Below are 23,513 nucleotides of genomic sequence, written 5' to 3' on the forward strand. Positions count from 1 at the left end.
TTTTTTTTTTTTTTTTTTTTGAGACAGAGTCTCACACTGTCACCCAGTGCAATGGCACAATCTTGGCTCACTGCAACCTCCACCTCCTGGGTTCAAGCAATTCTTCTGCCTCAACCTTCTGAGTAGCTGGGATTACAGGTGCCTGCCACCACCGCTGGCTAATTTTTTGTACTTTTAGTAGAAACAGGGTTTCACTATGTTGGCCAGGCTGGTCTGGAACTTCTGACCTCCTGACTGCTCGCCTCAGCCTCCCAAAGTGCTGAGATTATGGTTGTGAGCCACCATGTCGGGCAGAGATACATGTTTCCTAAAGGACTTGTAGGAAGATCAGGGAAGCCTTCCCCAGGGAAGTAGTAAAGCTGAGGTGTGAAGGGTGAGTAGAAGCTCTGCAGCACAGGGACTAGAAAAAAGACTGAAAGAAAGCCAGAGTAGACACTGCCTTCTCAGTTAGGAGATGACTGCAGAAATCCAGGTGACGAATTTGGAGTCAAGTGCTGCTGGTGGAGGTGAATACAAGAGAAGAGAGTCACTGTTTTAGAAGTAAAGATGGTAGGGCTAAGCAGTGGATATGGCATGAATATCCTTACGGATATCATAATTTACGTCATTCAACAACAACATATTTTGTGTTCGGTTTTATGCTAGCTCCTGGGACTACAAAGATGAGCAAGATATGCTTTCTGCTGTGTGAGTCCAACCTAATGTTTTAAATAAATATCACCTCGTTGGTATTTAGGAAAAATAGCTTAAACATTTCCTTTTAAGTTTTGTTGTGATTATCTCTAATGTTAAGGCATGAGATGCTTTTACAGTTCATTCAGTCATGAAAAAAAATAACCCTATGGTAAAGGAGCAAAACCTGATTGTACAGAAGAGGCACATGAGTCTCAGAGTGAGTTTAAATCAGTTGCCCAAGATCACATGACTAGTAAGGGGCTAAACCAGGGTTTGATCTTTCTTTAAAACTCCAAAGCCTACCTCTTAACCATGCCATAGCTCCACTCAACAATAAAATATTCATTAGGATCTTTATTGCTTTTTCAGCATACAATGGTAGGAACACCATAACGCTCAGTTTGTGGTAGTGGTTATTTATTAAATAGAAAAGTACAACCTTGGGTTTTTGGCTGTGTCTACCACCATTTTTAGTTTTGTTCGGTTCAGTCAATTCTCTTGTATCTGTTCTGATCATTCTCTTCTAATAACTTTTATGGCTATGTTTGGATTGCACAAAAGAGTGCAGCCTGATAATATAATACAAATGCTTCATTAATGGTTAGGCAATTATTAACATCACTTGGCAGCAATACTCAATAAGTTATACCCCACACATAAAAAACCCACCATTTAAAGATATTATTTTTGATACCTTGATAGAGGTATTAAAAATTGGAATAGGTATTTAAGATTAGGATCAGGAATCTGGTTCTGTGGACACTGGATTTCAAAATCAATATGGAAGGAATATGCTCTTTGGGGCTGTTGATAAACTTCTAAATAATTTACCATGGCTTCATTTTCTGGGCCTTTCATCTAAAGAAAAAGCATAATTATAACCTTTTGTAAACATGAAGAGTCTTTTGCATTTTAGAGGGATCCATAGTAAATTTCATTAAAACATGGTAGGTTGTCACAAACCTCTGGCAAGATCATTACTGTAACAGATGAGCCTATGTCTCCTAGGCATTTATGCCAAAGAATTAAAGCTCTTTAAATGTTTCTGCTACTGGCTTGAAATGATTAGTTTTCACAAGGCAGCATTTAAAAATAATTTAATAACTGCATACTGCATTCTTTACAGTGCAGTAAACATGGAAAAAGTTACCAATGAGAGCTAAAGAAATATTTAATGGGCATTCAAAATAAAATATTTAAACCTCAGATAATCATACCAAAAAAGAAACCAAAAAACACAGCTTCAGTAGCTATTGCCATAATATACTGTTACTCTGTCATATAGCATTCCTCTTTGTTCCAGTGTAAAGTTTATAGAGAACATGCTTGAATGCATGTCTCCCTGTGACAACTGATCCTCATTTTGAGAAAACCTAGCCATAGAAGATCCCAGCATCTGCTAGTCGTGTATGTACTATATTATTTCTCTGAGTTATGATCCGCTGTCTTGTCAGCATAAAGTTGTGCAACAGTATAAACAAATTGCATAAAACTCTGCTGGAGATTGTGGAAGCTTATGGTAAGAAACAATGTTGGAATATAAATGAACATATCTGGTTAATGAGCTTTGAAGCGTCATTCCTTTGATTTTAATTGTTGGGTGGATGCAATATTTTAGTGAAATCATATTTAATCTGCACATGTTTTCAATCTCACAAAACAGGATATGAAACAGTTTATTTATAAGCATTCATTTTATTTGAAACATGGTCTGGTTATTTCCATCACTCTTTAAAATTTGATACATGTATTTAATATGCTGGCTGCTTATCTTTATATAAGTGACTTCACAGTGTCAGGAACCTAACCAAAGAGGCATTTAATAAAAGTTGAATGGATGGAGAAGAGCAAGATTTTGAATAGTGTAAAACGATTAAAGATTTAGAAATAAATTCCATTTGGAATCTTTCATTATAAGTATGTGCATATTTTCTTGTGCATGTTATATGGAAATTCCTACTACCAGAATGTAAACCACGTAGTAAATTTTCCTTCTTCAAAATGGGGAAAAAAATCATGGCTCATTTTATTGCCATTATTTAAAGAAATGAGCCAATCTGCAGAGATTCATTTTCCAGCAAAATGAGGCTCATTTGTTTAAGTATCTGAAGGAGATTTCTAAATAATTTAGAGAACATGCATTATATACTTACCTTGTTAAATGGATACTGATAATGATTTCTCCTTAATGACTCAGGATCATCATTATCAGAATCCAGAATGCTATCGAATCATGAAACAAGGGATAACAGACAACATTCTTACAAAGGTTTCAGGGGAGGTGATTTTCCATGGCCATTGTAGCTTTTTATCCAGATGAACATATCTGGTATGCTGTAGAGAAGAGAACATCTGATCATCTTGATTTTGAATTCTCATTCTTTGTTACTTCCTTGTCTGAAAGTGCTTATTGTCACAGCTTATTTGATCAGGATTAAATGAAGCAGCATATGACATTCTTAGCTTAGTGCCTAGCAAAATAAACATCCTGGGAATTGTTCCTTTTTCTTCTGGATCAGAGCTTTCTCACCAGACCCACTTATCTGAGGAACACCCTATTTGTATGAAGGATTTATAATCATTTGGTGCCTTCAGATAAGGTACAGTCCTTAGTCTCTGGGTAAGTGCTTAAAGGTCCTGCACCTACAAAATTATAGAATATGTTTTGATGAATGGACCTAAGGAGCTCTATTTTTGTGTTTAGAAATCATTTTAAAATTATGTTCTTTGTTGACTTATACTGGTAGACTTAATCTCTGATTAAAAAGTGTTGTTGTATTGGGGATGAAAGCACGTGAGGAAAAGAAGAGAGAACAGGAAAGTAAATATGGTATTTTCTTTTGTGTAGGGAAAAAACTGCACTAGAGTTGAAGCATTTATGTAAAAGACTTACTCTGCTCTGAAAAGTTTATCTTCCTTGTCCACCCATGGATAGGCTGGATAAATAGTAATCAGCACAATAAATCATGTGCTATCTCTGAAAATATATGTTGTTTTGAAGATTACTAAGCCACTTGAAAAGGGGAAGGTGAACCTTCTCAATCATACTTAAAATTGTGGCAAAGGATATTTTCGTCTTTATTTCAGAAAAAATAAATAAAAAGGATGAAATGTTCAAATAATACAGTAATGGATTATAAGGGTCAACATGAGAAAGTCAAGTGGATATTGGACAATTGTATATAGTTACAGCAAAGATAACAGGCTTATGGAAATTAATTTTTGAATTTGGGCAGTAAAAGCTTGCAGAGAAAAGTGATAACCCTAGCGTCTATAGTAAGACAAGTGAATGTCTTGTAAATCTTAGGTTTATTGCAAAAGCTTTGCCCAATTTATACATAATAGCTCTCAAAACAAGTATAACAAACCATTACCAGTATACCAGAATTTTGCCTTAAGATGGATTTTTAAAAGAACAGTGAAAGATATATGCAGGTGCTTGCAATGGCCAATCATAAGTTGAAAATTTTATTTTATCCCAAGTATATTATCCAGAGCTGATTATTTTAGAAATGATAGAGTACCAGGAATCCGCTGACTTGGGTAAGCCACCTGCATGATAAACAACTGAATAAAAAAACTTTGTGTATCATTTCAATACCAAAATTAAGCACAGTAGTGCCCCCTTATCCACAGAAGGTACATTCTAAGACATCCAGTGAATGCCAGAAACCATGGATAGTATCGAACCCTATATATGTTATCTCTTTTCCTATATATACATACCTATGATAGTTTAATTTGTAAATTAGGTACAGTAGGAGATTAATAGCAATAACTAACAATGAAATAGAACAATTGTAACATTCTATTGTAAGAAAAGTTAAATGAATGTGGTATCTCTCTGTGTCTCAAAGTATCTTATGGTACTGTACCATGAGTAACTGAAACTATAGAAAGTGAAGCCTTGGATAAGGGAGAACTACTGTATTAGATTAGATCTTTTTAGAGCAACAATTTAAATGCTAAGTAAACATGACAAATAAAAACCAGGCATTCTAGGATTGCTTGCTAAACACAGAGGAACTCCTCCCTAAACCTTCCCATATGGTTCATTTTATTTTATGGGAAATGCTGGTAAATAGGGTATTTTACTTCCATTATAGCTTTTAGTAGTCATGAGAATTTGGTCCTTCTATGTTTAAATCTCACTCCAATGCAGGTAATTAGAAAATAAGATATTAGGATGTGAATGAATTTTAAAAGGAGATTAGGTAGATGGTAGAGTAGAGGATTTTGCCAGGATACCTTGGGAAAAGTCAAGCAGGCTGGGGATGTTGGGAGGGGAAGCAGTGAGTGTATTCTTTAAAGTCACACTTGGTGTTAGGAGCTAAAGGAGGAGGAATTTATTTAATCCCACAAATGTTCACTGAACCCCAGGCATTGTGCAAAGCTGTCAAGGATATTAGCTGAACTCGTTACTGTCCCTGGACAGCTTATAGACAGGGAAAAAATGCAGGTCACAGTAAATAATAATTCAGTGTAGACGGCACTTCGACAGTGGTTTAGAAAATACTATGCGAAATTTGGCAGGTAGAAGGCCTCAAGATTATCCTACTGTCCAGGTGGTAAAACTCTAGCCCCAGGGAGAATTACAAACTATATATATGTGAGCAAGGAAGAGGTTTTACTAACATTTCATTTTAGTACCAAATATCATCGAGTATTAAAAAGGAATTCTTAAACAAATTCAAGCCAAGGTCATATAGCATCTGTAGCTGGAAGAGTTTCTGCTGCACTGAAGTCACTTGATATTTTCAGGTTAATTTTTTTCTATAAGTTAATAACTGCCTGTGATCATTCCTTCATTTGCTTTTCTATCAACATGTGTTAACAATAATAACCTTCATCAGGCGATAAACATCTGTTTTCAACATTTGTAATTTCAGAGTTTCAGTTTTTTTTTTTTTTTAAAGATCATATTGAATGTTGTTTTTAATTGCAGAGAATAGGGTAAAACACCAGTAGAGCAAATAAGACATGTATTACACCTTTAAGGCTTTAGTTGGAGGTTCTCTTTGAGGCTCTGTCAGCAAAGACAACATACTTCAATTTCCATTGACAGCCATGTGAAGATATATAATGGCCTCATGCATTTTGAGTATATTGGGGCCTTTGGATTTTTGACTTCTTTGCCTTTCACAACAGAATTTATTTGCAAGGGAACATACTACCTTTTTTCTTGTGAATAAGTGGCCCAGTAACCATAAGGTTTGAAGCACTATTCACCAAAACTTTGTTTTGCTAAATGGCCATGTCATTTTCCATGGTTAGAACTTTCTTTTTTTTTTTTTTTTTTTTTTTTTTTTTTTGAGACGGAGTCTCGCTCTGTCACCCAGGCTGCAGGGCTGCTGACAGCTCGGCTCACTGCAGCCTCCACCTCAGGGGTTCAAGCGATTCTCCTGCCTCAGCCTCCCACATAGCTGGGATTACAGACATGCTCAGCTGCAGTGAGGAACAGTGATGTGGCAGCTGACAAGAATTTTATAATTGGCCAATCAGACATTACCTAGATACTGAGTTTCAGTTTTAATTTTTTTCTTTAAATGTATTATTGTTTTTAATTACAGTAGGCTTTGGGGGAAAAGGTGGTGTTTGGTTACATGGATAAGTGCTTTAGTGGTGATTTCTGAGATTTTGGTGCAACCATCACCTGGGCAATGTACACTAAACCCCATGTGTAGTCTTTTATCCCTCATGCCTTATGCCTCTCTGTCCCTCACACCAAGTCCCAAAGTCTAACGTATCATTCTTATGCTTTTGCATCAGATTTAACTTACAAAACTTAAAAGAGGCAGCTGGGCGGAGTGCCACCCACCTGTAATCCCAGCTACTCGGTAGGCTGAGGCAGGAGAATTGCTTGAACCCGGGAAGAGGAGGTTGCAGTGAGCAGAGATCACAACACTGCACTCTAGTCTTGTGCCTGCTGACAGAGCGAGACTCTGTCTCAAAAAACAAAACAAAACAAAACAAAAACTTAAAGAGGTAAAGGCGATTAAAGCACAGGAGTGCAGTAGTAGCAAATTCTTTCCTACCCACAAAGCAGGGAAAGCTAGTATATATGTGAGAGAGAGAGAGTGAGTGTGTGTGTGTGCGTGTCTGTATATAAAATGGGGTAACATTCATCACCCGGCCTCTGCTGAGAACTCTAAGAAAATTAGAAGATTTCACAGGGAGTGTATAAACCAGTTGCAAGTAGCGAATATTGGGAAAAGACAAGAGAGTGTTGACATTGGAGTGGTGGAGAAACAAGGCTCTTACCATTGACTTACAAATGAGGGTTTAAACTATTAGTAAGAACTTAAATCTGAGATCCTGAAAATGTACAGCCTAATCTATGTTGAGGCAAAGATCTATATCTGCTTTGTATGTCATCATGTTAAAGTGTCCTGGCTGGTTTCTAAGAACTTTTTAAGGACTGATTGGTTGTCATGGAAACCTACCTTAAAACCTATTGTAATCTATACTGGGCCTGAAGTGTATTTAAGTGGCCTAAAGTCCCTTGTTAGGCAGAAAAGCATCAAGACTCTTGGTGCTTCTCAGTTCAGGGCCTTAGAACACTGACTTATATAAAAACAAGGCAAATGTGTTTTTTCCTTACTGAGTACTCAAGCCTGCCTTTCCAGTCCTTGATAGTTATTGATAGGTACTAGAGTGCCTCCCAGAAAGGAAAATCAAAAACTAAGCTCTGAGGATATGGTGGCATGTGCCTACAATCTTCCACAGGTTCTTTTTTGTGTGATTTGTCCAGAACTGGAAGTGACTGCTGTCATTTTTGATTACTCTTGTGCATTTAATTTATCTGCCATTGTTTGATTCTCCAGCTCTTACGTAAAGGAGGGATAAAGCCATTTGCCTGAACTTTAGGCAGTTGGAAAGTTCTGGCATTGACTAGCTATTTCAACCTTGAATGGGTTTAGTAGAAGAATAGTAAGAATAGTGTCTGGTCTCGGTTTGTTTTTTTTTTTCTTTATCTCCATTATGTCTTTGAGCTGTGTACAGTGGTTGTACCTTAACAAAGACCAATTTCGTGAAATAAAGAATAGAGTGGACATGCCATCCTAAGCATTTAAAATGACAAATGTCTAAAACCAAAGGTTGGAGAATCACTGAACAATATCATTCACCTTAAAGTGAGGAAAAGTTGTGGCTTGCTTTTAGACTCTGTATCTAAAGCTGTTTTATAATTATATCTTGACATTTCTCCATTCCCACTACTCACCAAGTTTTCATTCAGAGTTTTCGAGAATCATTAGGCCCATTTGAGAAAAGAAAAAAAAAGTTGTTAGAGGTAAATAAGGATATTACCTTAGGTTGAGTTAATGCATAGATATAATTCTATGTATGCTATTTTATCTTTATAATAGCTAATGCATGTCTAAGTCTTAAATTTTTAATTACATTTTGAGTTTAAATTAAATAATGTTTATAAAACACTAATTGAAAATAGTCTAAAATAAAAATAATGTCATAAGAAACGCCAGCATATATAATGCCCAGTTTAAGAAAAAGGGCATTGCTAAAATCTAAACCAAAGTCCTTTTCTTTCCTTCTCCCACAGAAGAACCTATATTTTATATTTTTGTTTTATGTTGATTCATGTTTATAATTTCCTTGAATATCTTATAGCATTCTGCATATATGTTGTAATCCTAACAATGTATTGTTTGGTTTTGCAAGACTGATGGGGGAAAGGGAATATGAGTTTATTTTTTCTTCATTCATAACATTATGGTTGGAGCAGGACAGGTCTCAAATTAGATTCTCCTACTCAGGGGGCCCGGGTTTTGTCTCTGATCTCCTGCATCACAAGACGTGAGAATTGAAGCTCTTATTCCTTAGTTTCAATCAATGCTCTTAGGGTAGATGCTGCCTTCAGGACTCTCCTTACTACCTCTCCAGGTTCTCTCCCATTGTTAGTTTTTGACCTTGTATTATTTCATACTTGCTTAAGAGTTCGTCAGTGTGGTTAAAAATATTTTGTTTTCATATTTTATCATCTATGATTTGTAGCTGTTTTTATCTGACCAGTCTTTCAGGGAACTTGTCTATACTTCTGGAAATGGAAGAACCTATATTCCAGTTTTTAGTTTTAAAACATTCATGTTGTATTCCTGTACTTCCTTTTCATATGCACAGAGCTGTATGGTCCTGGAAGAAACTTTATGTTGGTGGTCTGTCAATTATTATTTTTTTTACTTAATTCTTTTGGCCTCTCTCTCTTTAAATGACTGCATAGTAATTTGACAAAAATGTATGTAAACAGCCGATTACATTACTTGTTGGAGATTATTCTTCTCATTGAAATGCACCTGGGCATGAAGTAGTATAAACACATTTAAGAATTAAATTATAATTTTGTTTAAAGTTTATGTGTTTGTGTTTCTGTGTATCTGTATATTTTCTACTAGGCTGCTATACTGAATAATAATGATTCCAGCCAGAATGTCTTGAGCCTGTTTAATGGATATGTTTACAATGGCGTGGAAACTTTGGGGAAGGAGCTCTTTATGTACTTTGGACCAAAAGCTTTACGGTAAGATCAGCCTATACAATACATCTTATCTCTCTACATTTAAAGATGCATAGAAGGCTAGATGGAGTTTGCCGGGTGTCACGTTTAATCATATACGAAGTACTGTATTTTTAAGAGACCTCCAATATGAGAGTTTGTGATTCTATCATGGAAATTGATAAGCAGCAGAATAATAAATTCTCATGTCATCATTTGTTGAAAGACAATCATTTTATAGGGCTTCCCAAGATGTATTAGAGCAACACAGCTCTGTTTTGCTATTCCCCAAACTCCCTATACCACAAGTCTCTTCTTGATTTTACCAAATGTTTATTGTATTTCAGTGACACAGTTACTTTATATGCCATATATATATATATATATAATTTTTTATTTTTTATTTTTATTTTTGGAGACAGAGTCTTGCTCTGTTGCCCAGGCTGGAGTGCAGTGGCATAATCTCAGCTCATTGCAACCTCTGCCTCCTGGGTTTAAGTGATTCCTCCACCCTAGCCTCCCAAGTAGCTGGGATTATAGGCATCCATCACCATGCCCAGCTACATTTTTGTATTTTAGTAGAGAGGGTGTTTCACCGTGTTGCCCAGGCTGGTCTCGAACTCCAGATCTTGTGATCCACCCACCTTGGCCTCCCAGAGCAGTTACTTTATATTTGTGACAGACTCTAGTTTGGTTTAAATATATCACTTGATTTTTAAAAACTTTCCTGGCTTCCTTCTTTCTCTGGAGGCTTGAATGGAATTTGGAAATTTACTTAGAGAATTTAAAAACTTTCCAGAGAAATAGCAGGTTCTCCGTTGTTTTTACAGTTCCCATGGAAATTCATGGCTATTATACTGGCAAAGAAGGACTAGCAACCTGCTTCCTTGGTTGACTTAGCGATAAAAAAGTTAAAATATATGTTAATTGTGATACATGATCACATATTTAATTTTTGCGGGAAAATTAAAGATGTCTATGAGTTAATATGTCTACTGAATCTCAGCCTGTCTTTTCTGAGTTTGGCCTAAGCTTTTGCCAACTGTAAATATTGGTACTGCTTCTTCAGATTGTTTCTAGTGCTTTTTAAAGATATTGACCACAGTTATCACCTTCTTAAAAGAAAAGACCTGGGCAGGTGCGGTGGCTCACACTTGTAATCCCAGCACTTTGAGAGGCCAAGGCAGGCAGATCACGAGGTCAAGAGTTTGAGACCAGCCTGGCCAACACAGTGAAAACCCTTCTCTACTAAAAATACAAAAATTAGCTGGGTGTGGTGGCGTGTGCCTATAATCTCAGCTACTTGGGACACTGAGATAGGAGAATCACTTGAACCCAGGAGGCAGAGGTTGCAGTGAGCTGAGATCATGCCACTGCACTCCAGCCTGGGCACCACAGCCAGACTCTGTATCAAACAAAGAGAAAAGACCTGTTCCTGGACCCTGTGCTAACCAAAGGTGAATAATTGTCACAAAGAGATGATACTATATGATTGTTACTTATTGCATCTCATCTACCACATGTTTAGAGTAATCCAGGGCTTATATAATTGCTTTTCCTGTGAGGTGTTCTCTTTTCATTGTCAGCAGCTGCTGTCCTTGGACAACATTGTCACTTCATGGCTTTTCTTAGTCTGGAATTGATAACATCAGCATATGCCTAGTGGTTCATGCAGTAATGATATATTGCAGGTTATATTACTGCTGTGGTAGATTGATGTGACTGAAAACTCGTAGCTCTGGATAGAGTAGTACACAATGGGATCTGTGCATGATAGTTGAAAACATTGATATGTTATTGACTCTCTGTTGTTAGGTACAGATTTATTTCTGTAAGATGAGAGGGGGTGTTTTATCAAGTGCTCTCCACCAGATGGATAAGGGGGAAGTCGTTTCTCAGTACAGGGCTGTCAGCAAGTGTTCTGTGAAGTTCTAAACAAGGACAATCACTTTTTCAAACTCACTAAACTGGTGCCATCCCTGGAGAGTACGTCTGTCAGTATATACGGGTGGGAAAAATGCAGTGACTTGCTTCCTTTCAATTTCCTGCAGCCATAACAACTATTGGACGTAATAATTCAAGGTCAATGGCAGATCTGCTGTTGGAATCTGAACCTAAAATCAGTTGCTCCCCTTTTAGAATGTAACATAAGTTCAGAAAATATACTTCCAACCTGTGCTTCTTAGGGGAAATGAATGACTCTGTCAAAGAAATGTGATCTTTTTTGTGAGGCTGCAGGATGGAAGTCAAACATGAAGACATTTCTGTTGCAAATAGAATGTCTTTGTCCTCCCAATAGACATTTCTATTGCAAATAGAATGTATATGCCCTCTCAAATGCAGACGAGCCAGGTGGGTGGCTCGTCTGCATTTGAGAGGGCATATATCAGGAAACATGTTTAAAGGTTGCTAATAGTTTCCCCTTGATACCCAGCTTTTCCCAATCAGAATTCCCACAGATTTTAGTCATAAAGCATGTTCATCTCACAGGTCAGGCCCTGAATCTTCTGGGATTCATTTGTTGAATCTCCTGGGATTCATTTGTTAATGAAAGTAGAATACAAACATAGCCCTCTAGCAGAATCTGCCCTGTAAAAAATTCAAACATCAGAAAGATACATATTAGAGAGTGATTATTTCTCTATCTACTAAATGATATATTCAAGTGCTCCTAGTAGTGCCAAGAGATACTAAAAATTATGTGATATACGTTTATTTTAGGAGCACTGTTATGGTGTTATGTGTGATGACTACCTGTGCAGCTTCTGAGTTTGCTCTTCAGCCAAAGCAACACAACATCACCAAGTTTTTGCTATAAATGGTACTCAGTAGAGAAAACTGAAAAGTAATGAAAAATAAGTGTAAAATAATACATTCTCAATCCCACTACCAGACATAATCTTTATTAACTTTGGATGCATACATTGCCAGTATGATGTGTGCAAATATTTATATGCATATTCACCCAGCTGCACTCACACTTAAGCTATCATTTTAATTAAAATGGGCATAGCTGTTGCATTTTGGACTAAAATTTTAAAGATAGATAGATAGATAGATAGATAGATAGATAGATAGATAGACAGACAGACAGACAGACAGACAGACAGACAGATTTTTCCAAGACCGTTCACTGTTTCCAGTTTGCGATTTACATGACTGGCTGTTTGCAGTTATATGTGCTCAGAGATCAGAAACGATATCTGAGATATTTTGGAGGCTTTGCCATTTTAGAAATGCTTTATACATGATTGATTTTATAATTTACTGGGGTTTAAGTGAGTATGAACCTCAAATCAGATATGCAAGAGATAATATAATGAGTCTTTTCAGTTTGCTGAAATGCCTTTATTGAATCCGTCACATACTACTTATAAAAGAGTTTACAGCTTCAACATATTTTCTGTACTGTCACATAATATGTTAGTAGAAACAAGTATACTTTTACTCTGTGTAATACTGTAAGATTCATTCATATTGCTTGAAATATCAGTGGTACTGTCTTTTCTATTACTAAGCAGTCTCCCATTGTATGAATGTACCATATTTTGTTAATTTATTCATCAGATGATGGACATTTGGATTGTTTCAAGTTTTTAATATTATGACTAAAATTGCTGTGAATATTCACATACATATGACATATGTGTGGACATATATTGCATTTCTCTTTGATAAATACATTGGATTAGAATCTATAAGTCATTTGATAAGTATGTGTTTGACTTTAAGAGGAATTGCCAAATTGGTCTTAAAAGTTGTGGTACTATTTTACATTCTTACCAGCAGAGTATGAGAATTTCAATTACTCAGCTTTTTTGCCAGCACTTGGTATTGCCAGTCATTTTAATTTTAGCTATTCCAATATGTATACAGTGTATCTCATTATGGTTTTAATATTCTTCTCCCTACTAACTAATGATATCTGATGCAATGTGCTTATATGCTATTGTGTATTTTACAGGGTGAAGGGTCTATTAATTTTTTCCCTTTTTATTGGATATATTTTTGTGTTATTGAGTTGTAGTATTCTTTATATATTTTAGATGTAAGCCATTTATCAGATACATAGTTTGCAAATATTTTCTCCCAATCGGTGGCTTTTTTCTTCATTTTCTTAACCATGTCTCTTGAAGACTAAAAACTTTTAAGTTTGATGAAACCTAATTTATCAAGTTTTTCTTTCATGTCTCATTCATACTTTTTGTGAACAGTCTAAGAAATATTTGCCAAACACAAATTAATCAAGATGTCCTTGTTTTCTTCTGGAAGTTCTATTGTCTTAACTTTTATGTTTAAGATTATGATCTATTTTGAGTCCTTTTTTGTATATGGTACAAGGCAAGAGTTGAAGTTTGTTTTTTTGCATGTGTATATCCAGTTATTCCAACACCATTGTTGAAGAGATTATCCTTTCTCCATTGAATTTCTTTGCAACTTTGTTGAAAATTAGTTGACCATATATGTGTGGGTCTATTTCTGAACTCTCTATTTGGAAAAATATCAGATAAAATGTTATTATTTTATATTTTATGTGTCTGTTCTTTCACCAATATTGCCCTGTCTTAATTAAAATAGCTTTAAAGTAAGTTTAAATTAAGTAGTGTCAGTCCTCTGACTTTATTCTTTTTTTTTCCAAAATTGTTTTTGTTATTTTAGTTATTTCCTACATTTTAGACATAGCTGGTTGATTTCTATAGAATTCTTGCTGGCATTTTGATTGGCTTTGCATTGGATCTGTAGATCAATTAGGTGATAATTCACCTGTTAACATTATTGTCTTCCAGTCCATGAACACAGTATATATTATATGTATTTACATCTTCCTTCATTTCTTTATCAGTATTTTATAATTTTGAGATTCAGACATATTTTATATTTGTAACTAAGTGGTTTTTTTGATGCTTTTGTAAAGAATACTTTTTTAAAATTTGAATTTCCAATTGTTCATTCACAGTATATGGAAATACAGTTTTTGTGTGTGCATTGACCTTGTGTCCTGCAACCTTGCTGATAGGATCTGGCTCTGACAGTCCCTCATGCTGTTCTTGTGATAGTGAGTGAGTTCTCACTAGATCTGATGGTTTTATAAGGGCTCTTACCCCTTCTCTTTCTCTTCTCTCTTCTGCTGCCATCTGAAGAAGGTCCTTGCTTCCCTTTTACCTTCCACCTTGATTTTAAGTTTCCTGAGACCTCACAAACCATATGGAATTGTGAGTCAATTAAGCCTTTTTCTTTTATAACTTATCCAGTTTCAAGGAAGTCCTTTACAGCAGTGTAAAAACAAACTAATACACTTGCTAAACTCGTTATTACAGTTCTAGTAGCTTTTTCTTGTTTACTTTTAGTATTTTCTATGTAGATAATCATATCATCTGTGAATTAAAGCAGTTTTATTTTTTCTATTTAATCTATATGCCTTTTTAAAACAAATTTTACTTCAAGCTCTGGGATACATGTGCAGAAAATACAGGTTTGTTATATGGGTGTACATGTCCCATGGTGGTTTGTTGCACCTATCAACCTGTCATCTAGGTTTCAGGTGTTTGTCCTAGTGTTCTCCCTCCCCTTGCTCCCCGCACCCTATATGTCTCTTATTTCTTTTTCTTGTTTTATTGCATTGGCTAGAACCCCCAGCATTATGTTGAGTAGTAGTGGTAAGAGCAAATAAGTTTGCCTTGTTATCTATATTAGCTTTATTTTCTTTGTAGATGCTTTAGTAGATCAAAAAAATGCCCTTTTATTTCTAATTTGTTGAATTTTTCTAATATTTTTTCTGCATCTATTGAGATCATCATATTGCCTTTCTAACTTCATTTGTGGAATTCTATATTGATTGATTTTTAAATTTTGAATGAGCCTTGCATTCCTGGAGTATACTTCACTTTGTCATGATGGATTATCCTTTCTATATGTTTCTGGATTTGATTTGTTAATATTTTGTTGAGGACTTTTGCATGTGTCTTCATGAGAGATATTGTGCTATAGCGTTATTTTTCTGTTACTGCCTTTGTCTTATTTTGGTATTAGGGTAATGATATTTGTGTAGATTTGTTATTGGTATAACATCAAGTGGCCTGATGTATTTGGAGTTCCAGGAAGGAGAGAGAGATAAAACAGAAGACATTTTTAAAAGAAGTAATGGCCAAACATTGTGCAGGATTAACAAAGCTGTGGAACAAGGTCACATAATCTAACATGCTTGTGACTGTAATCCTAGAAGAAAGAAAAAACAGAACAGAAGACATCTTTGGATTTAAATGGCCAAGAATTTTCTAAACAAACCACAGATCCAAGAAGCTAAAAGAACCTCAAACCAAACCAAATATCCCTCACACATAGCTTGCCAGTATGCTAAAAAACTAAGAAACATTATGTATTAACACAAAGGAGCAAAGCTAAGAAATACATTTACAGAAATTATGTAAGACAGAAGACAACAGAGCAACATTTGCTGAAAGAAAACCCTCTCAACTCAGAATTCTAAACCCATCAAAAATATCTATTAAAAATGAAGGTTTAGGAAAGACTTTTTCAGAAAAAAGAAAAAAAAGAAAGAAGCTAAGGGAATGTAGTACCAGGACCTGCAGTGCAAGAAAAGTTAAAGAAAGTCTGTCCAGCATGAGGGATATAATAACAGATAGAAATCTGAACTTACAGAAAGAAAAAACTGAGAATGGAAACTTGGAAGTAAATATAAAAGATGTTTTTCTCTTATGTTCTGTATCTAAAGCAAGGATAATAACAGTTTATTGTGGACTTGGACTTTATAACATATATCTGAGTAAAATGCATTGTAACAATAGTACAAATAATGGGATAGGAAAATGATGATACAGTACTTTAAGGTTGTTGCAATATACATTTTGCTTATCATTTGAAGCTACACTGTGATAACTTCTATCACAGTGTAAGATGTGTATTATGAAAACTAGAACAACTACTAAAAAAATTCAAAAAGTGGTAAAAGTAATAAGCTGCTAATGGAGATAAAATAGAATTATAAAAAATGCTGAATCCTAAAAAAGGCATTAAAAGATGAACAGGGAACAGATGGAACAAATAGAAAACATAGTAATATAGTATATTTAAATCAGAGCGTACAAATAATCACATTAAATGTAAATAACCATCTTAATTATTTGGCAGAAATTAATTGAATAAAAACACAAGACCAAACTATAATGTGCCTACAAGAAAACTACTTGAAATATAATGATGCAGGGTAAAATAAAGGGATGGAAACAAATACTGTGGGCCAGGCATGGTGGCTTATACCTGTGATCCCAGCACTCTGGGAGGCCTAGGTGGGTAGATCACCTGGGGTCAGGAGTTCAAGACCAGCCTGAGTAACACGGACAAACCCCGTCTCTACTAAAAATACAAAATTAGCCAGACATGGTGGCACAGGCCTGTAATCCCAGCTACTCGGGAGGCTGAGACAGGAGAACCACTTGAACCTGGGAGGCAGAGGTTGCGGTGAGCCGAGATCGCTCTATTGCACTCTAGCCTGGGTAACAAGAGCAAAACTCTGCCTCAAAAAAAAAAAAAAAAAAAATACTATGAAAACACTTATCACAAGAAAGCTGGCATAGCTAGAATAATATCAAAGTAGATTTCAGATCAAGGAATATTACCGGTGGTAAAGAAGGACATTCAATAAAGATTAAAGGGTTAATGTATCAAGAAAATATAGTAATCCTAATAGAAATTCAAAAAATGTAAAGAACTGCTAGAATGGAAAGGACAAAGAGAAACTAACATATTGTTGAATAATTCAGCACTCTCTTGGTAGTAACTGATAGAACAAGTGGGCAAAATCAGTAAGGATAAAAGACCTGAGCATCACTATCAACCATCTTGACCTAATTGACAAGTGGAGAACATTCCACCCAACAACACATGCTTTTCGTGTGCACGTGGAACACTCAGCAACGTTGACCAGATTATGTACAACAAAATGAGTCTTAACAAATTTAAAAGTATTGATATTATGAAAGAATCTCTCTGACTACAACAGAATTAAACCAGAAATCATTGAGATAGCTAGAAAATTCTTTTTTTCTTTCTTTTTGAAAGGGAGTCTCTCTCTGTCACCCAGGCTGGAGTACAGTGACAGATCTCAGCTCACTGCAACCTCCATCTCCTGGATTCAAGTGATTCTCCTACCTCAGCCTCTTGAGTAGCTGGGACTACAGGCACCCGCTACCATGCCTGGCTAATATTTATATTTTTAGTAGAGATGGGGTTTCACCATGTTGGCCAGGCCGGTCTCAAACTCCTGACCTCAGGTCATCCACCCACCTTGGCCTCCCAAAGTGCTAGGATTACAGGTGTGAGCCACTGCACCAGGCTGAAAAATTTGAAATATTTGGAAATCACCATGCTTCTAAACTCATGTGTCAAATAAATCACAAAGGAAGTTAGAACATATTTTGAATTGAATGAAAATGAAAACACCAGATCAAAATTTGTGGACATAGCTAAAGCAATGCTTGAGGGAATGTTCTAGCATTAAATATTATAAATGTGTAAAATTCTCTAAGATTTAAACTTCCATTTTAAAAAACTAGGAGAATAAAAGCTAATTAAACCCAAAACAGATAGAAGGAAGGAAATAATGAAGAACAAAAATTAATGGGATTAAAAAATGAAAGCAATAGAGAAAAAAAATCAATGAAGCAAATAATTGGTTCTTTGAAAAGTGTAATAAAAATGATAAACTTTTAGCTCAATGCAGTCCAACATAAACATGGGAAACATATATATAATTTAAAATCTTCTAATGGCCGCATGAACCAAAGCAAAAAGAAATCAATTTTAATAATACAGTTTATTAACCTATGCAAAATATTTCAACATATGAACAATTTAAACAATTATTGATGAGATGTAACATTCTTTTTTTATACTGAGTCTTCAAAATCTGCTGTGTATTTTGTAATTACAGTACACATTAATTTGAGATCACATTTTCAGTGCTCAGTTGCCACATGTGTGTAGTGGCTGCCATATTGGACAATACAGCTCACAAGTAAACACTAAGAGGAATGACAAAGGGAACATTACTACAGATCCTCAAGTTGTTACTTGAATAGAAATAGGACATTATATATTACATAACGAATTGACATCAGTTAATTCAACAACTAAAATAAATGGACAGATTCCTTGAAAGACACAAATTATCAAAACATACTCTAGAAAAAGTAAGTAATATGAGTTATTTTCTATGTTGTAAATAAGTCGATAGTTTAAAACCTCAAGAAAGAAAACTCCAGGCGTATTTAAGAAACGTGCTCTGTTTTATCTTTTTCATTCTTTTTTCTCTTTCTTAGGTTTGGATAATTTCTATTCATCTATATTCAAGTTCACTTATTCTTTTCCCTGCTCTGTGCAGTCTTCTGGTCTACTCATTGAAGAAATGTCTTATTCCTGATATCATGTATTTTTATGTCTCTGCTGAAATAGCCCACCTGTTCATGAACCTTTATACTAAATCCTTATATATGTTAAATCATTAACATATTAATAACATATATAAAATTTGATGAAGAATTAATATTTTAAGTTTAAAATTAATTTAACATTACTTTTAAATCACCTGTCTCATAGTTCTGACATCTGGTGCATCTTTGGGTCTGGCTCTGCTGACTGCTTTCTCTCTTGATATTGGGTTTTTGATCTTTGTGTGTATGTGTGTGACTTATAAGTTTTTTTGAATCCTAGACATTGTCTATGGAAGACCCAGACACCATGTGTAGACAAACAAGAGCTAAATAATATTTAAGCTCGAAAACAGTCATGCCTTTTCTGTCAGTCATTAGTGTTTGGGATTGAGTGAGTCTAGTAAAGTAGTTGACCTAGGTTTGGGTTTTGCTTTGGCTTGACTTCAGTGCACCAACAACTTCAAAACTCCAGCTGCTACTGCTACTTTATGCCTTGTGTGTGGCCTGGTTTGGCAGTGAATGGTTTCTCTGTGTTGCTGCTCGACTCTCAGCTTTCAGCAGATACTGTTTATTAATGTCACAGAGAAAGTCTGTCCATGTTCTTACCTGTCCACCAGGTAGGCTGCTGTCGCTTGTGACTTAGTGGGAGGCCCATGATGGGGATAGTTAGGATTTTTACTTCTTCTGGACTAGCCTGAGTCTTGTGCAGGCCCTGTATATGTAGACCCCAAGGTTGCAGCTTTCTTAGGGTTACTGTCCCTTGCCCTCTTACGGCAGCCAGGCTCTGCTTTGCATCTGTAGGTATATTTGGGTCAGAGCACTTCCTACCTCTCTTCTAGTGGGAGCAGATTTCTCTTTTTTTCATCACAGTATTTTGCACCCAAGCTAATTTTCAGCTTCCACTCTAGGAACAGATGGCTTTTGCTTCTACCTCATGTACAACAGGCCAGGGTACGTTTGTCTGGGCCGGATGGCTGAAGGGTTTCCTGCCACTCTCCTGTGGCAGACTGCTTATGGCTGTTATTCAGTATAAGGCTTACTGCTGGGGCAGAGGAAGCTTCCTGTCCCTCCCTCAAGGACAGGTATGATCTTTGTTTCTACCTCTTCCTTGGCCCCAGCAGCTTAAAGACTTTTTAAGACTTGGGCTTCATGTGAGAGAAATGTTCAAGAAGCAAACAGGTGCCATGCCACCAAGAGCAGCTGTTTGAGGTCTCTTGCTGTCACTCACATCTTTCACATGGGCCCAAGTGTGTACTCTCCTTGTGTCTGGGGCTCCAGGGATTCTAAAATGTCACACCAGCTCACATTCAGAATCTAAAAGTTGGTTGAAAATTTGTCAGTTTTATGCTCTCCCATTTTTATGGTAGCCTTCTCTTCCTCTTGTGCTCTGCCATAGATGAAACAATTTGTGTGTTCTGACTTTCGTTTCCTTGGGCGCTTGTCACCTTTTGGAATTTAGCTTGTCTGGTTGTGTTGCAATCTCATGTCTCTGATGGGCCTAAGAGAATGTATGATTTTGTAGATAATGTGATTTTTTTCCTCCTTGTTAGGGTGGTAGCTATGTTCACTTTCAATCTTATGTATCCTAAGGTAGAAGTGAACTCCCCCAACCCCCCCTTTTTTTTAGCATGGTTAAAACCATATCTTTTTACATTCTCTTCTTTAAAATTCCCAGCACAGGTTTTACAACTATTGTATTCTACATTTTACACTCTTTATTATCGTTAGGACACTTCTGACCACTTGAAAGTGTTTATAGGCAATTGCCTTATTTGCAAAATATAGTTGTCATCAATGTGAAACTTTTCAGTACTGTTTTGTTTATGCTATTTGTGTTTGCTTAAGGATGTTCAGATTATTCTGACAGTGATAGCTGGAAGAATATGGTTGATTCTTAAAATAGGATCTGGGCTTATTTACTGATTTCTTTAGGAAGCTATTTCTAATGAGAGGAATTTTCTTACTATTAATTGAATTTTTAGTTTGGGCACAATTTTTATATTAGAACATGGTTGCAATGACAGAAGCCCAACTCAAGCAAGTTCAATAATTATTTACTATCTTTTGTTGACTTTGGTACCAAAAACTGTTTTAAAACTTAGAAAAGCATATGGAGTATCTTCTTTTTTTTTTTTTTTCTTTTTTTTTTTTTTTTTGAGACGGAGTTTCGCTCTTGTTCCGCAGGCTGGAGTGCAATGGCGCGATCTCGGCTCACCGCAACCTCCACCTCCTGGGTCCCGGCAATTCTCCTGCCTCAGCCTCCTGAGTAGCTGGGATTACAGGCATGCGCCACCATGCCCAGCTAATTTTTGTATTTTTAGTAGAGACGGGGTTCCACCATGTTGACCAGGATGGTCTCGATCTCTTGACCTCGTGATCCACCCGCCTCGGCCTCCCAAAGTGCTGGGATTACAGGCGTGAGCCACCGCGCCCGGCTGGAGTATCTTACAAAACCTGAAGATAATACAGGCAGGCTTCAAGGAGAACTAAAGGAAGCAAAGACTAAAAGCTATTAGGATTCTCTTCATTTCTTCCCTCTGCTCCTTACGGAGATCTTCTCTAGGCCCTCTCTCTGCAGAGAGACCTTCCTTGGCTTTGCTGGTGCTCGCGTTGGAAATCATTCCCACAGACAGCTCTAGATCTTTAAATTCATCAGAAAAACTGACGAATTCAGCTTGGATACTGATGAATCTAGCTTGGGACAGGTGTCCATTTCTGAATCAACTGTCACAAAGGCACAGGATCTGAGGAGATGACAGAGACCTGTTCAGGTTAAGCCTCATGCCCTCCCTTGGACCACACCACTGTGGTTGGCAGGTAGACTTCTGTTTTGCAGGGTGAATCGTCTCAGGTAAGCTTTTGGGTTGGTAGAAGGAGCTTAGATAGAAATAAGTATTTATTAACATTTTCCTAAACTAATTAATCATGAGGAATCTTGGAAAGCAAACGAAAACCTAAGAATGTCTTTTCTTTATGTAGTATGGGCCTATTCCTGGTTAAAAAAAAAATCAGTATCAGTTGTTGTCACAATATCAATGTTTACTCTGCTGTAAATATTTTCATGATACTGATATGCTTTTTGAAGTTTAAGATCAAAGATACTTAATGATAATCCCATGAGATGTGTTGGTTTATTGGGGCTCAATTATAATATTTATTTAATAAAATAAAATAAATATTTTAGGCACTGTTTTACTAAAAGTGAATTGATTTATAAGACAGAGGCATACTTACTTGATCTACGGTTCTTGTTAGGGCCATTCTTGCATCTGGATTGGGTCTTAACCTTTGAGATTTTTGATGTGGATGTGGTTTCATTATAGAAAGTTATTTAGAATCCACTTTATGAGCCATGCAGCTGAAAAGATTTTAGATATGATGGCTTCTGGGCATGACAGTTGTACACCTTTCACTGGGGTTGAACCTCCGTAAGCTAAATTATGGAGTACTTACAGGCACACATTTTTCCTGTCAAGAACTATGGGGCATGTAAAATGCATTTATGATTGATAGTAGGGCACACAGAGTTTAAAACCCACATTTTTAAAGTTAGGCCAGTTAACCTTGTACAATATCATAACATGGTGCTCCACAATTAGAAGCAGAGAGCGGTAACATTTGCTGCCAAAAGAGCCGTATTTATTAACTCAACAAAGCTACAAGGAGAGGAACTTGAAAGGCGGAACACAGTATTTCATCCTGATAATCATTTTTGATTTTCATCATCAGAGATCTTACAGAACTACTTTTTTAAAAACCTGGACATGCTAATCAATCCTATAAAATGTGAAAGGTTATGAATTTTTCATCACTACATTGTGGCTTTCAAGTTAACCGTAAATATTTATAAATGTCCGCTTCCCAATACATATAGAGGTAAATGAAAATGGAAAGAATTGAAGACAATAGCATTCTGACTTGTTTTCTCTTTTTGTGATACATAAGATTTTGCAAAAAAACAAAAATTGTTTCATTGCTTAGTGCAAAACAAGGGTAAAAAAGAATGTCTTAAACCATAGATATTATTTTGGAATAGGTAAATATTTCCAATTCACTGTGGTTAGAAATAAGGAATTTGAATATTAGTGGTACTTTGTAGAATTTGTAAAAACACAAACTATAGGCAACTTAAACTTAACCTTATCTCATCCCAAGCCTTTGAGTCTGAGAAAATGCCAAGAGATGCTAGACTGTTCCGTGAATAAAAGATACTTAATCTGACAAGAAAAGAGGAGCAGGGGTGTATTTTCTTGGGCATATTGTTGGTACCTTATTATTTCTCTGAGAAGTTATTTTATTTTTGAGTTGAAAAACTGTCACATCTTCTATCTTTATAAGGATACAAAGTCATGAAAGAAAAATATATAGTAATATTACTACTGCTTTCTGCCCTTTCAAAGTACCTATCCTGTCTACATTTGTTTGCTTGTAATCCAAAAAAATGATAGTACAGGAAATAAGCTTGATAAATGATACACTTTCTGCCACTCAAAAATGGGTTTGATTTTGTTTCAGGATTCATTTTGGAATGAAAGGCTCCGTCATGATTAATCCACTTGAGTATAAATATAAAAATGGAACTTCTCCTGTTTTGGAAATGCAACTCACCAAAGATTTGATTTGTTTCTTTGACTCATCAGTAGAACTCAGGTATAAAAATAAAAGTACTTAAGCTGCAATACTGCAGAGCTTGGTTTGGGATGTCACATGTGTGACTAAAGAAACAAATAGTTTATAATTGATGAAACCTCATTTTAAAGAAGCCTTCAGATAATATAATTTGTAAGGTCTTTGTTGTTTGCATATACAACTCTTATACCCTGATGAACATAAAGTGCTTATAGCAAAGCTCTTCTTTTTTTTTTTTTTTTTTTTTT

General features: G+C 35.9%; 1 protein-coding gene across 1 annotated transcript in view; it reads left to right on the forward strand.

The window, feature by feature from the left end:
* Positions 1-23,513, forward strand: part of NEIL3 (nei like DNA glycosylase 3) — a 57,813-nt gene that overhangs the window by 1,651 nt on the left and 32,649 nt on the right. Inside the window, exons 2-3 of the mRNA XM_032298710.1 lie at positions 9,087-9,211; positions 23,152-23,286. Coding sequence (XP_032154601.1) covers positions 9,087-9,211; positions 23,152-23,286 — 260 coding nt within the window. The remainder of the gene's footprint in view (positions 1-9,086; positions 9,212-23,151; positions 23,287-23,513) is intronic.

Source organism: Sapajus apella, unplaced genomic scaffold (assembly GCF_009761245.1).
Source record: "Sapajus apella isolate SASKATOON/1434 unplaced genomic scaffold, GSC_monkey_1.0 scaffold39, whole genome shotgun sequence".
Classification (NCBI taxonomy): domain Eukaryota; kingdom Metazoa; phylum Chordata; class Mammalia; order Primates; family Cebidae; genus Sapajus; species Sapajus apella.